The sequence below is a fragment of the Sabethes cyaneus genome, chromosome 1, assembly GCF_943734655.1.
Source record: "Sabethes cyaneus chromosome 1, idSabCyanKW18_F2, whole genome shotgun sequence".
NCBI classification, from domain to species: domain Eukaryota; kingdom Metazoa; phylum Arthropoda; class Insecta; order Diptera; family Culicidae; genus Sabethes; species Sabethes cyaneus.
In genome coordinates this window covers 161,891,583-161,906,543 of record NC_071353.1, presented here as the reverse complement: position 1 = coordinate 161,906,543, position 14,961 = coordinate 161,891,583, and the positions used below count along the sequence as shown (strand labels likewise).

The following is a 14,961-nucleotide window of genomic DNA, read 5'->3' as shown; positions in this document are numbered from 1 at the left end:
TCAAATTCTACGATTGTATCCGACTCGCGTGTTGAAGCAGAATTACGTAGAACGGACGAGGTGTTAATCTCAGCAGAAAAGTCAATGGAAGAGGAAAAAATAATCGAGGAACGAAAGTTAGAGATTGACAGAATTTTGAAACAGAATAGGCTGCAACACGAGCATGATTTGCGGAAGAAGCGTATGGAACAAGAAGAAGAAATGTTGGCGAAGCAGCTCGCTGACGAACAGCAATTCTTGGAGATGAGAATGAATATGTGCAAGTCGTTTGAAGAGCAGCGGGAAAAAGTTCGACTTGCCAATGCAGAAGTGGATAATGCTATTGGCAGAATGCTGGAACAAAAAATTCCGGAAAAATGGCACCCAGCAATCGTATCAGACCGTAACCTAGGTGCTATTCCAAAACTAAAGCTTGGACAAAATTCCCTTTCGACGCAACGCCCAGCTGGTGATGAAACTCCAAAGCGAAATCCAAATGTTCCTGCTCCCAAATCCAAAATGAAGGTAATCGAAAAGAATGCTGTCGAATTGTCTCACAACGAAAGCGAGTCTGAAGCAGGAGGAGCTCATGCTCCAGCGCGGAAAGCGACACTGGAGAAGAAAAGACTTCGTCAAAACAGTCAAAGTTCAATGCTGAAAAGGGGCCTAATAAAGCTCAGAGAGCAGCTCGACAAATTCTCCCGAAAAAACTACCTCGGTTCACTGGCAAGCCCGAAGAGTCGCCGCTCTTTTACAGCAGCTTTATAAATTCCACTGAGGCGTGTTGATTTAGTCAAGTTGAAAACTTGGTGAGGCTTCACGAGTGCCTTGCTGGTCCAGTTTTAGATTCTGTGCGTAGCAGATTACTGCTCCCACAAGCTATGCCAGAAGCGATAGAAACCTTCCGCATGCTATATGGGACTATGGGAGACCAGAACAGTGCCCAGGCAGATCGACTCGAAACATTTATTCCATTCGGAATGGCAATCCAGGAATTATGCAACCACCTGGAAGCTGCCGAGTTAAATGATCATCATCGTATTAATCCTGTTCTCATCCGTGAGCTGATTGACAAGCTCCCTGCTGGGACGAAAAGAGAGTGGGTTCAGTATAAGCGTGGTCAAAACCCGGTGACCCTGGTGCATCCTTTGCTAATTTTGCTCCAAAAATTGTTGCAGAAGCCAGTGAAGTGATTTTGGTGGTAGATTCTAAAACACAACCAGCAAAAATGGATGATAAAACAAAATAAAAAGCGAAAGGATTCCTTCAAACTCACAACGAAGTCAGCTTGTCGATAGGATCGTAGCAACTGGCCCTGCAATTGTCCTGCACTCTTAACAGCTGGCTGCGAAATCGTATAAAAACAGAAGGTCAAGTTTCGATAACGGAATGTAGCACCTAGGCTTTGCTTTGCTCAGCTTGTCGAGTATGTCAGCAGGAAGGTCATCGAATTCGCAACTGCGAAAAGTTTCGTCATCTGGATTTATCGGAACGGGCAAAATTAATGGAACGTCTGAAACTCTGCGAACGTTGTCTAAATGAACACACGGGATGGTGTAAGTTTAAAATTACCTGTAATATTGGCGACTGCCGTCAGCGGCATCATCCTTTGGTGCACCGAAGTGCAGTGGGTACGGCTAAACGTCAAATCGACGCAGTACAGCACTATGCACACGTAGTACCTAAAACATCCGTGATTTTTCGGATCGCACCTGTTACCTTGTTTAATGGCAGAAGAATGATCTCCACATTTGCATATTTGGACGAATGTTCCTCCGACACGCTTACGGAGAATAGCTTAGCTCGTGAATTGGATATCACTGCCGTTCCTCAATCACTAACCTTGAAATGGACTGCCAACATTGTTCGCAGAGAACGTGCCTCTCAGTGTTTGTCTCTCGAGATAGCTAGCCATCCAACAGGAAAATGCTTCGTCTTATCAAATGCTCGTACAATAAGAAATCATCTACGTGGATTGTACGTACCGGAACAAAAGGGAGAGGAACCAAAAATTATGATCAGTTTGATTAACGACCACCGATTGGCGCCATTTGAACCGCGAGTTGGTGGTCAACATCAACCAATCGCGGTCAAATCAGTTCTTGGTTGGACCATATATATGGACCAAGCAAAATCGGATATCCCGCTACTGAAGGACTTTGCCCATGAAGGAGTAGGGGTTACCGTAACGGTCCTGCCGAAATCAGAAGCAGATCGTAGAGCACGAACGATATTGGAAAATACCACTGTTAAAATCGATGGCTATATTGACGGTGATGAACCGGAAGTGGTTGATGGATTCGTTTATTTGGCATCTCTAGTCACCGCTGACAATAATACAAGTAAGGAGATTCAACGACGCATTCAAGCTGGAAATCGAGTCTGCTTTTTCCTCCACAAGACACATCGATCAAGGAGCATACGGCGGCGCACAAAGCTGACGATGTACAAAACGCTAATCAGACCGGTACTGCCGGTACTCGCATAACAGTCTCATTTTCTATCGAGTTTTCTATATTAAAGGGACTTTTATGCGAGTAGCGGCAGGGTAGTCCTCTACGGACTTGAGATAGTAACTTTGCTTACGGAAAACATACGTGCACTTTCAGATAGTTGGGATACTACGATGGGCCGGCTATGAAGCAAGAATGCCGAACGACTGGGCAGTGAACTCCGTTCTCTTAAAAAATCCCACCGGCACCAGAAATAGAGGGGCCCAATGTGCTAGATGGCTCAATTAGGTTGAAGCCGACTTGCTTGTACCGAGACGTGCAGCGAATTGGCGACGAGTAGTCCAGGACCGAGTACAATGGAGAGGAATTCTTGATACTGCAAGAGCCACTACGGGTCTCAGTTAGGTAAAGAAAGAGCGATGTTGTAAGCAACTTTAAATTACTTATATAGTGAGAGTATTCAATCATAGCAATGGATAAGCCAAATCCGTATTAACATAAAAAACCCGAATTAATCCACCTAGCGGCGTGACCTAGCCTTTCTACTGCCACAATAATCATTATTTAATTTCTCAGGAACATCTATAATTAACTTGACTATATTTTTAAATATCCGTTCCGTATTCCTCAAAATCCTTATTTGCCAGTAAAATTCACAACGTATTGCGTAGAATAATTATATTTTCTTTCCTTGGGTGCGTAAATACTTGTAAGTGTCATTTATGTTATTTGATGAACTCCTTATTTAGTTTTATAATCGGTCGGCCTTAACTTTTGGGTTTCAGAGCCACATACGAAACTTGTTTTGAACTGACAATATGAAATATGTGTTCATAGCATATTTTTTGATATTTTTTTTTTTGAGTGTTTTAGCCCAAAGGGTAAATTTTTTTTGATATTTTGATATTAATACCATGCGTTCAAAAGTTAGCATCTTTGAAAAACAAGAGTTCAGAAAAATTATTATTATACTTCGCTTTTGAAGAAAAAGGATATCTACAACAAAATGATTAATCTCAAAATTTTACTATTAGTTTGCTTGGCTTCAATTTTGCAATATATCTGAATTAGAAAAAAATAACAGAATAGAGCATTAGATATGAAAAAGAGAAATTGAACTTTTTCTTAGCAGGCGCTCCTTCAGATAATTATTTTTGCATGAAAATCAAAACTTGAGCTTCTTTTGAATGTACTTTCATGAAAAGATAGTCATTAGCTTGATCGCATCGTTTTTACAATGTTAGAGGATTAGGAAAACAAGATGAGGTCGAAAAATAGTGCAAAAACTGCACCATAAACATGCTTGAGAATGAGAAATATGATCGATATGATTTCCAGTGCTTGTCATTTTTGATTTATTTATTAAAACATGATACATGACATAAGACATCTGTCCTTTAAAATGTCACTAAAGAAAACAAATCTTACAAAGTTACTACCGTGCAACGTTTACTTCCTATTTTTCATATAACATTTCTAAGCTCTAGTATCTATGGATTGAAAAGAGCATATATTGATGCGCAAAATTTGTTTGAAATTTGTATAAATTTATTTGGAAAAATCAACTCACTAGTATTTTGATCCTATACACCACTATATGTACTTATATACTTAAATTAACTGCTTTTCTCCGCTTTTTAATTTTCTTGTACAATTGTGAGTAACAGCAAGTGAAGAAAATGACAATTGAAATCTAAAATCAAAGAAAAGAAAAAACTTTGCAATTGAATCCCGCTATTTAATATTTATTTGCGACAGATACGTAGTTCGCCTACGACGTGCAGGCTTCATCAGTGTCTTATTTCAAAGCGTATACGTATCTGTCGCGAATAAATATTAAATAGTGGAATTTAGTCGGTAAAAGTTTTTTTCTTTTCTTTTATTTCAGAGTTCGTATTCCACTAAGAGGCTTCAAAAACTTCTGACTTTTGACATGTTTCTCACTTTTCTTGAATTTCATTGCAAATTGTCATACATACATACATACATACATACATACATACATACATACATACATACATACATACATACATACATACATCGCACACATTGAATACAATCAACATTTGATTGATACGTTTTGATTTCACACGTTTTAACGGTTTAATATACGGTGCTTAAGTGTTAAAGTTTGAATAACTTTTGAATGAACCGTCCGATTTTAAATAACTCGGTTTCGTTTGATAGATCTCAGCAGTAATTTTCAAATAATAATAAAATGTGTGATGTTTTTCATTGAATTAATTCTTAAATGTTACAAAAATATGTTTTAAATACTATTTTTTCACATTTCTTCATGTAACTTTCAAACTACAAGTCCAATCGTCATGAAATTTGGAAATTAAGGGTTTGCAAGGCTCCTCGTTCATATGCAATCAATTTTAGTAAAATCGGTTAAGGGACCTATGAGATAATGAAGTCCCATATTTTTCGTATTTTTATACATAACTTTTGAACTAAAAGTCCGATCAGTATGAAATTCAATTGCGACCAATAGGACACCTAGACCTTTCATTTGATACTAAGAACATTAAAATCGGTCCAGCCATCTCCGAGAAAAGTGAGTGTGATTAAAAGCGTTACATACACACACACACACACACACACACACACACACACACACACACACACACACACACACACACACACACACACACACACACATACATACACACACACAGAAAATGCTCAGTTTTCGAAACTGAGTCGAATGGTATATAGCATTCGGCCCGCAGGACCTTCTTTCCATTTCCGGTTTTCCAAGTGATTTCTATACCTTTATACTATATATTTATATAGTAGAAAGGCAAAAATATATCTTAACAATATATAAATACACTCAAGTCTCTTTTTTCACATTTTTTTTACAATTTTTCAGTTACGCGGTTTTTTTGACGATTTTTTAACGGTTTTCTTTTTTACGCTCCACGTATCCCCCGTGTAAAAAACGACTTGAGTGTGTGTAAATAGTCTTCGATGTTGAACAGCACAATAAAATTTATCTAATCTATAAACAAACCTTATCCAGTTGTTGAAAGAAAACAAAAAAATGTTGTCTCGAAATGCTTTTCAATATTTTTTTTAACTATTTTTTATGATCCACTCGGCACACAAAGAAAATATGCGTCTAGTTTCCTCTCAATCAACTTAATTTTAAGCGAATGTTGAGGTTTGATGTTTAGAGTGAGATTTGAGGCGCTATTTACATTCATTTAAAAATTATCAAATTTTCTCATCCTGCTGCAGTTTTCCTTATTTTATTCTCAGACCTTTACAACGATGTACATATTTAGATTGCCAAAATTTCTTTGAAATGCAAGTAATGAGCGACTGCCAAACTGCATACTTTAGAAATCTCCCATATTTTTGGTCATCAAACTGCCAAATATGATTATACCAAAGCAGCAGGGTACCTTTCAACCGGAGGGGAAGTATCTACCGACCAATCAAATTTGAGCTGAAAGTTATAAAAAAAATCATTACCAAATGGTTCACCGCCTCAGAGCTTTAATTCGTGGATAACTCTGGCAAAGGATGGAAAAAAGCTGTTAGCAGGCGAGTTTAGACGAAAAAAAAAACAATTTTAACAATCCAGAAAAAGTACCTTGGAAATTTACGGAAAGAGCAGTGTGCCTACCTCTGAACAGTGCCTACAATTATCAGTTGATACTCATATGCACATTTGTTCATATGCGTATAATTTTTATGTGTATTGCTGAGAGGATTGTGTTTATATGCGTTACATGATAATTATATAGAATTTCATATGGAAATTTACTATTAGTTATGTGCAGAATATTTTGAGTGTACACATTTTAATGTGTCTCAGCTTGAAATTTGACAGCTGTATTTATTCTAGAAAAATTAACGCACTAACCGCTAACTTATTAAAATCCTGCGCTTTCTGTTGATTACCATTGTTTTAATACGGAAAATTCTACCGATAGTTACCGATTATCGGTGTTTGAGAGAAATATTTTAACTCCTCAACGAACAAAGTCGGTGGCCCTAATAAGGGCCTTTTGTAATTTTGAGTTTCGATAAGTTATTTAACCGCCGAAACCGTACAGGGTACGTCCTTGGCGTTTCAGCGCATAGACGACATCCATAGCGGTGACGGTCTTTCGCTTGGCGTGTTCGGTATAGGTCACAGCGTCGCGGATGACGTTTTCCAGGAAAACCTTCAGCACGCCTCGAGTTTCCTCGTAGATCAGACCGGAGATACGCTTGACACCTCCACGACGAGCCAAACGGCGGATGGCGGGTTTGGTAATTCCCTGGATGTTATCACGCAGAACCTTGCGATGCCGTTTGGCGCCTCCTTTTCCGAGTCCTTTTCCTCCTTTACCGCGACCAGTCATTGTGATAGATTATGAGTCTTTCGTTTAACAGATTATTTCAAACTGAGATGCCGATACAGCATTTGCTTGGGCTTTTATATTTTTCCGTGTAAACCATTTTTAGCTGCCTGTGCTCGCATCTATTCCATTCCTCTTTCTGTGTATTGGTGTATATATAATGCTATAGGGTAGAACATTGGAATTCCCCTCCATCACAAATGTATCTGTACAGCGGATGTTTGTGTTTGAAAAAATGGCGCGAAAAATCCGTTAGTGTTGGTCCTCTTTCCGACTATAAAAAGGACAGCTCGCTTGGCTTGGCATCAACATTTTCAAATTTTACCTTCTTTCGGAAAGTATCAAACATCGTATTACACTACCGCTATGGCTCGTACCAAGCAGACCGCTCGTAAATCCACCGGTGGAAAGGCACCGCGCAAACAACTGGCCACAAAGGCAGCTCGCAAGAGTGCCCCGGCCACCGGAGGCGTTAAGAAGCCTCATCGTTATCGTCCAGGAACGGTCGCTCTGCGTGAAATCCGTCGCTATCAGAAGTCCACTGAACTGCTGATCCGCAAGCTTCCGTTCCAACGTTTGGTTCGTGAAATTGCTCAGGATTTCAAGACCGATCTGCGATTCCAGAGCTCGGCCGTTATGGCTCTGCAGGAGGCCAGTGAAGCCTACTTGGTTGGTTTGTTCGAAGACACCAATCTGTGCGCCATCCACGCCAAGCGTGTGACCATCATGCCAAAGGACATCCAGTTGGCTCGTCGCATCCGAGGAGAACGTGCTTAAATTTCGTCGAGTAAATGCCATTTTAATTGGTCTTTGCACATCTGAAAATGAAAAATAATAAAAAACGGTCCTTATAAGGACCAACATTCTTAGTTCATCAAGGGTAAAAAGACGCTTTCAATCGCAAAATGAAATTATTTTCAATGTAATGTAAAGTGACTTGGTAAAAGACCAATTTATATTTTTGATCACCTGGACGCCATAATCATTTTAGTATGCCATAAAGCATGATTTGGCTTTGTTAAATTTTGAGAAAAGATTTATTTGAATAGCTTTAGTGATGTATCTACATAAAATATAACATTTTGGAAATTATTCAGAATTAATTTGAGCATATTCAACGATGTTTTCCCCCGTAAATATGCTTCTAAAAAAAACTCGATTGTAACATCTTCCAACAGGAGAAAGGCGTGATTTTAGTTAAGCCAAGAGCAGGATGAATTTCTTTTCCGCATACCGTTTTGATTCAGCCTTCAGATACTCAGCATAAAAATGTACTTTAACATTGCTAATAGGATAAAAATATAACTATTACATCATCGTGTTTGTTAGAATGCATTTTATCCAGTGAAGTATAACATCAAACAGTCTTCCATCTTACATCCTTGTAGGAAATCAGCAGGCGCTAAACAGCCACGAATGATATCAGCTTTTGCTGGATCTTCTCTTGTGAAAATAAATTGTCTTGAATGTAAGGCTGTCTAAATAGAACTTACTTTAAAGTGAAATGAGTCGTCATTGAGTTTATACATTTCGAAAGAAGTTTTTTTGTTTGAAACAAAAATTCTGTTCATGAAAATATAATAACTGTATTGGCAAAAAGAATGCAGTGAATACATTTCTATAAACAGAACGCAAAAGTTGCTTCCGAAATTGGGCTCTCCAACGAAAAGTTAATGACTGCTAGTTTCCCGTTAAATGCGATTTCTGAAGTTCGAAAATGTTACTAAATAACTATGTATGCATCGATTAATATGAAATGTCTTTATGTTTTCAAATATTCTACTAAGACGCTCAATTAGAAAGTTTTTGAGTTTGAAATGCCAAATCACTGCTAGGCGCAGGCGAAACTATACCAAAGCTCAGTAAGTTAAACGATAAACTTTTATTTCCATCAACATAGAACAAATGTTCAAAGTTTGAATGAAAACCTTAATCCAATCCAGCATCCAAAGGTTGAATCAAAACCAAACTATAACTTTTCAGTATTTTGGGTTATAAAACATGATTTTACGATTATTTTCAACACTTCCCGCAAAAATAGAAAAATTTAAGTTGCTTAGCTGCTTGATGAGATTAAATTACAGTTGTTACGAAATATCCAAAGCATCTGTGTATCTTTATGTAGATAAATGGGCTATGGAAATTTGTATTATATGTTTACTTTCACGAATAAATTTGAGTGTTGTTACAGGAATTAATCCGGTACGAAACTAATTATCACAATTTGTTTATCCGAATGAAATTGCTTTTAAATAGTCAAGTAAAAACCAACAATATTATTGTCGTATTGAAGATTTTCAGAATATTTGTTCGTTAAATTAAAACATTTCACGCTTTTACCTTTACCGTTGATTGTTATTAAAAAAATAGCTGAAAGAAAGAACCTTACGTATAGAAAAAAATTCATTTTCAACTCATCGTATACGAATTTGTTCGTCCTTAAAAGGACGGATTTTTCAATGTTCGTAGCAAAAGTCGGGCGACAAATATTTAAGCCTTCTTTTCGGTCTTCTTGGGCAGAAGGACGGCTTGAATATTTGGCAGGACACCACCCTGAGCAATGGTGACACCAGACAAGAGTTTGTTCAACTCTTCGTCATTGCGGATGGCCAATTGCAGATGACGTGGGATGATTCTGGTCTTCTTATTGTCCCGAGCGGCATTTCCTGCCAATTCCAGCACTTCAGCTGCCAAGTATTCCATCACGGCGGCCAGATAGACGGGTGCTCCGGCACCAACGCGCTCGGCATAGTTTCCCTTCCTGAGCAGACGGTGAATACGGCCTACCGGGAATTGGAGACCAGCACGGGTTGAACGGGACTTTGCCTTTCCCTTAACTTTTCCTCCTTTGCCGCGTCCAGACATGTTGTAAGAGAGTTGTAGTTTACGTTGTTACGTTTAAACGAAATAGCGTTAAACTGATGCCTGATGCTGGAAACACTCCTCATTATATACTCTGGCAGATGGCGATTACCGACCAAGGGGTCGGACCTCGTAGGTAACGGAATGGCAGAAGCTGAAAAAAGGGACGTACTTCGGAACCGGTCCTTTTTCTGTATATAAGGGGTACTACCGCTAGCAACCGCTATCAGTTTTTGTTAGGAAAGCTAAACTAAACATCTGTCGAAATGGCACCGAAAACCAGTGGAAAGGCCGCTAAAAAGTCTGGCAAGGCCCAGAAGAACATTACGAAGGGAGACAAGAAAAAGAAGAAGCCACGCCGCAAGGAGAGCTACGCCATCTACATCTACAAGGTCCTGAAGCAGGTCCACCCCGATACCGGTATCTCCTCGAAGGCCATGAGCATCATGAACAGCTTCGTCAATGACATCTTCGAGCGTATCGCTGCTGAAGCATCGCGTCTGGCTCACTACAACAAGCGCTCTACGATCACCTCTCGCGAGGTTCAGACCTCCGTTCGTCTATTGTTGCCAGGAGAATTGGCCAAGCACGCCGTCTCTGAGGGCACTAAGGCTGTCACCAAGTACACGAGTTCTAAGTAAATGGTTCGAACTATGCTATAATTTATGCACAAACGGCCCTTCTAAGGGCCAACAAATTATAATCGAGGAGTCAAAAGATTTTTCTTTCTGCTGCTATTATTATTAATAATGTGTAACTAATATGGTTTAAAACTTCTGGTATATCTTGCTCCATGTAAGAATAAGTTTTAAAAGGCTGCAAGTTTTTTCAACTCATCCATAGATATCATTTTGGATCTGTCCATAGTGTTTGAGCTAGAATTTTTGAACATAATACTCCTAAGAACAAATGCGCACATTTTCACTTAAGTCGAAATGCTGCCAATAACTGAGGAAAGTTAATATTACCTCCTATAAAAACGGAGGTAAATCCAAATCAAAAAGGTTCCTGTCAATTTCATTACTTTCATGCAACATAGCATAGGACTCTATTGAGATCTCTTATGCATTTTTTCTTTAAGCATTATTTAACTTCCCAAGAATACATGCAATGCAATATATATAGACTTTTCCAAGACATTTGACAAGGTTCCGCATCTGTTAGCAATCGAGAAGATGAAGCGCATTGGCCTACCTGAATGCATAACAAATTGGCTACTATCGTATTTAACAGGTCGTACTGCCTTTGTGAACCTCAACGGAGCTGAATCGTACTCTTTCGATATACCTTCTGGAGTACCTCAAGCCAGCATTCTAGGGCCATTAATTTTCGTACTTTTCGTTAATGATATCTGTGATAGCCTTGATTCCGAAAAATTACTATACGCCGACGATCTCAAAATTTTTCGTACCATCACAAGTTCTCTCGATCACGATGCTCTACAGCGAGATGTGAATAAACTTCTGCGCTGGTGTGTTACAAACGGCATGGAGGTAAATATAACTAAATGCAGCGTAATCACTTTTTCCCGCCTCCGTAACCCTCAACTTTTCACATATCAAATGAACGGAACTGAAATGAAACGTTGCAGTTCTATCAAAGATCTGGGTGTTACACTTGACATCAAGTTGAAATTTGACGAGCATATCAGTATAGTGACATCAAAAGCTTATGCTGTACTTGGCTTCGTACGACGGAATGCTTCAGATTTCAGAGACGTCTATGCTCTAAAACCCGAATTAATCCACCTAGCGGCGTGACCTAGCCTTTCTACTGCCACAATAATCACTATTCAATTTCTCAGGAACATCCATAATTAACTTGACTATATTTTTAAATATGCGTTCCGTATTCCTCAAAATCCTTATTTGCCAGTAAAATTCACAACGTATTGCGTAGAATAATTATATTTTCTTTCCTTGGGTGCGTAAATACTTGTAAGTGTCATTTATGCTACTTGATGAACACCTTATTTAGTTTCATAATATTTACGTGATTTATCGAGAAATAATGTAAACACAAAAGATAATTTTTACAGACTTGAATGAATATATATAGAAAATTAAAAATTAACCCTCTAACGGGTCTACAGACGGCCTTAACTTTCGGGCTTCAGAGCCATATACGAAACTTGTTTTGAATTGACAATGTGAATCATGTGTTCATAGCAGATTATTTGATATTTTGATATTAATACCATGCGTTCAAAAGTTAGCATCTTTGAAAAACAAGAGTTCAGAAAAATTATTATTATACTTCGCTTTTGAAGAAAAAGGATATCGACAACAAAATGATTAATCTCAAAATTTTACTATTAGTTTACTTGGCTTCAATTTTGCAATATATCTGAATTAGAAAAAATAACTGAATAGAGCATTAGATATGAAAAAGAGAAATTGAACTTTTTCTTAGCTGGCGCTCCTTCAGATAATTATTTTTGCATGAAAATCAAAACTTAAGCTTCTTTTGAATGTACCTTCATGAAAAGATAGTCATTAGCTTGATCGCATCGGTTTTACAATGTTAGAGGGTTAGGAAAACAAAATGAGGTCGAAAAATAGTGCCAAAGCTGCGCCATAAACATGCTTGAGAATGGGAAATATGATCGATATGATTCCCAGTGCTTGTCTTTTTTTGATTTATTTATTAAAACATGATACATGACATAAGACATCTGTCCTTCAAAATGTCACTAACAAAAATAAATCTTACAAAATTACTACCATGCAACGTATACTTCCAATTTTTCATATAATATTTCTAAGCTCTAGTATCTATTGATTGAAAAGAGCATCTATTGATGCGCAGAATTTGTTTGAATTTTGTATAAATTTATTTGGAAAAATCGACTCACTAGTATTTTTAATCCTATACGCTACTATACCTACATGCTTAAATTAACTGATTTTCTTCGCTTTTTGCTTTTCTTGTACAATTGTGAGTAACAGCAAGTGAACAAAATGACAATTGAAATCTGAAATCAAAGAAAAGAAAAAGCTTTTCGGTTGAATCCCACTATTTAATATTTATTTGCGACAGATACGTAGTTCGCCTACGACGTGCAGGCTTCATCAGTGTCTTATTTCAAAGCGTATACGTATCTGTCGCGAATAAATATTAAATAGTGAAATTTAGTTGGTAAAAGTTTTTTCTTTTCTTTAATTTCAAATTTCGTATTCCACTAAGAGGCTTCAAAAACTTCAGGCAATTGACATGTTTCTCACTTTTCTTGAATTTCAATGCAAATTTAAAAATTGCAAATTGTCATCACATACACACATACATACATACATACATACATACATACATACATACATACATACTTACATACATACATACATACATACATACATACATCACACACATTGCATACAATCAACATTTGTTTTGATTTCACACGTTTTAACGGTTTAATATACGGTGCTTAAGTGTTAAAGTTTAAATAACTTTTGAATGAACCGTCCGATTTTAAATAACTCGGTTTCGTTTGATAGATCTCAGCAGTAATTTTCAAATAATAATAAAATGTGTGATGTTTTTCATTGAATTAATGCTTATATGTTACAAAAATATGTTTTAAATACTATTTTTTCACATTTCTTTATGTAACTTTCAAACTACAAGTCCAATCGTCATGAAATTTGGAAGTTAAGGGTTTGCAATGCTCCTCTTTCATATGCAATCAATTTTGTTCAAATCGGTTAAGGGACCTATGAGATAATGAAGTCCCATATTTTTCGTATTTTTATACATAACTTTTGAACTAAAATTCCGATCAGTATGAAATTCAATAGCGACCAATGGGACACCTAGACCTTTCATTTGACACTAAGAACATTAAAATCGGTCCAGCCATCTCCGAGAAAAATGAGTGAGATTAAAAGCGTCACATACACACACACACACATACACACACACACACACACACACACATACATACACACACACAGAAAATGCTCAGTTTTCGAAACTGAGTCGAATGGTGTATGACATTCGGCCCGCAGGACCTTCTTTCCATTTCCGGTTTTCCAAGTGATTTCTATACCTTTATACTATATATTTATATAGTAGAAAGGCAAAAACGTTATACTGTTCACTAGTTCGTAGTATATTGGAATACGTAGCACCAGTGTGGGCACCGTACCAAATAGGACATATCAACAAAATGGAAAGTATTCAACGCTCTTTCATTCGATTTGCTTTGCGTCATTTACCATGGCAGGATCCTTTGCGTCTTCCTGCCTACGAAAATCGTTGTCGACTGACAAATCTAAGCACGCTTGCTGAAAGAAGACGAACTTCTCAGAGACTAATCATCTTTGACCTGTTGATGGGAATAACCGACTGTAGCAATCTATTGGAAGAAATCAACTTTAATGTACCTCGTCGTATTCTCCGAAATCGAGTTCTCCTCTGGACTCCGGCTCATCGAACTCAGTATGGCCAGAATAATCCATTGGATTGGTGTTGTCGGCTGTTCAATGAATAAACCACGTGTTTGATTTTAACATTTGTAAAACTAGGTTTAAGAATGAACTTTTAAAATTAAGATGAGATGTGTCTGTACTGCCTTGGCGGAAGACTTATAGCAAATTTAAGTTTAATACTAACCAAACGTTGGATGATGGTGTCTAGAAGTTTTAATAAAAAATGAGATACAATCCCAAAACATGCGCCGGAATACACAAAAAATGTCATGTGTTTTCAATATCAGTTTTGATAAACTAAGAAACAATAATAAGGTGGTAGACTAATCTCAAGATTTTAGTCTTGACCTTGGAATGAGGTCATACATATATTAATATTTTTTTGAAACGATGGTTCTACAATTGATGAAGGGACGGTAGGGGAAAGAAATGAAAATTTTTTTTTTTTTTTTTTGGTGAAGGAGGGGGAGGAGCGGAAAGGAAGGGGGGGGGTATTGGTAGCTATGCTTGACAAGTAGTCATTTTGACTCCTACCTTTTGTCCAATGCTGGAAGGTGCATGAGTCGAACCAAGCTGTAATCTGAGATTATAACCGGATTCGAACCCACAACACCCTCCAGGGCATGTGGTTCGCTGGTACTTGTACCTTTGAACCATAGAGGCGCTGGACAAAAGGAGACCGCAAAATCCACTTCTCAAGGATAGCTACGCGTGTTGGTTGTGTTATCGACACATATTGTGCCGCTTCCTGCATCAATTGCAGATTACCACCGAGCGAGAAGTTTTAATCTAACTACTATTTACTTTCAGGACGACGACACTGTGCCGGCCCTTACGACTTGCAAGGTACTTGCAAAAAAAAAAAAAAAAAAAAAAAAATAT

General features: G+C 37.7%; 4 protein-coding genes across 4 annotated transcripts; 2 read left to right on the top strand and 2 right to left on the bottom strand.

The window, feature by feature from the left end:
• Nucleotides 1-6,481: 6,481 nt before the first annotated feature.
• Nucleotides 6,482-6,796, bottom strand: LOC128739886 (histone H4). The gene has a single exon (XM_053835390.1). The coding sequence runs from the start codon at nucleotides 6,791-6,793 to the stop codon at nucleotides 6,482-6,484; it is 312 nt and encodes a 103-aa protein (XP_053691365.1). The 5' UTR covers nucleotides 6,794-6,796.
• A 360-nt stretch (nucleotides 6,797-7,156) lies between these two features.
• Nucleotides 7,157-7,567, top strand: LOC128739845 (histone H3). The gene has a single exon (XM_053835349.1). The coding sequence runs from the start codon at nucleotides 7,157-7,159 to the stop codon at nucleotides 7,565-7,567; it is 411 nt and encodes a 136-aa protein (XP_053691324.1).
• A 1,713-nt stretch (nucleotides 7,568-9,280) lies between these two features.
• On the bottom strand, nucleotides 9,281-9,655 carry LOC128739856 (histone H2A-like). The gene has a single exon (XM_053835360.1). It carries the CDS (start codon nucleotides 9,653-9,655, stop codon nucleotides 9,281-9,283), a length of 375 nt encoding a protein of 124 aa, XP_053691335.1.
• A 260-nt stretch (nucleotides 9,656-9,915) lies between these two features.
• Nucleotides 9,916-10,293, top strand: LOC128739866 (histone H2B-like). Its single transcript, XM_053835370.1, has one exon. The coding sequence runs from the start codon at nucleotides 9,919-9,921 to the stop codon at nucleotides 10,291-10,293; it is 375 nt and encodes a 124-aa protein (XP_053691345.1). The 5' UTR covers nucleotides 9,916-9,918.
• Nucleotides 10,294-14,961: the final 4,668 nt, after the last annotated feature.

Coding starts and splice junctions, on each gene's coding strand:
- LOC128739856 (XM_053835360.1), bottom strand. CDS start 9,655: ATGTCTGGACGCGGCAAAGGAGGAAAAGTTAAGGGAAAGGCAAAGTCC.
- LOC128739886 (XM_053835390.1), bottom strand. CDS start 6,793: ATGACTGGTCGCGGTAAAGGAGGAAAAGGACTCGGAAAAGGAGGCGCC.
- LOC128739845 (XM_053835349.1), top strand. CDS start 7,157: ATGGCTCGTACCAAGCAGACCGCTCGTAAATCCACCGGTGGAAAGGCA.
- LOC128739866 (XM_053835370.1), top strand. CDS start 9,919: ATGGCACCGAAAACCAGTGGAAAGGCCGCTAAAAAGTCTGGCAAGGCC.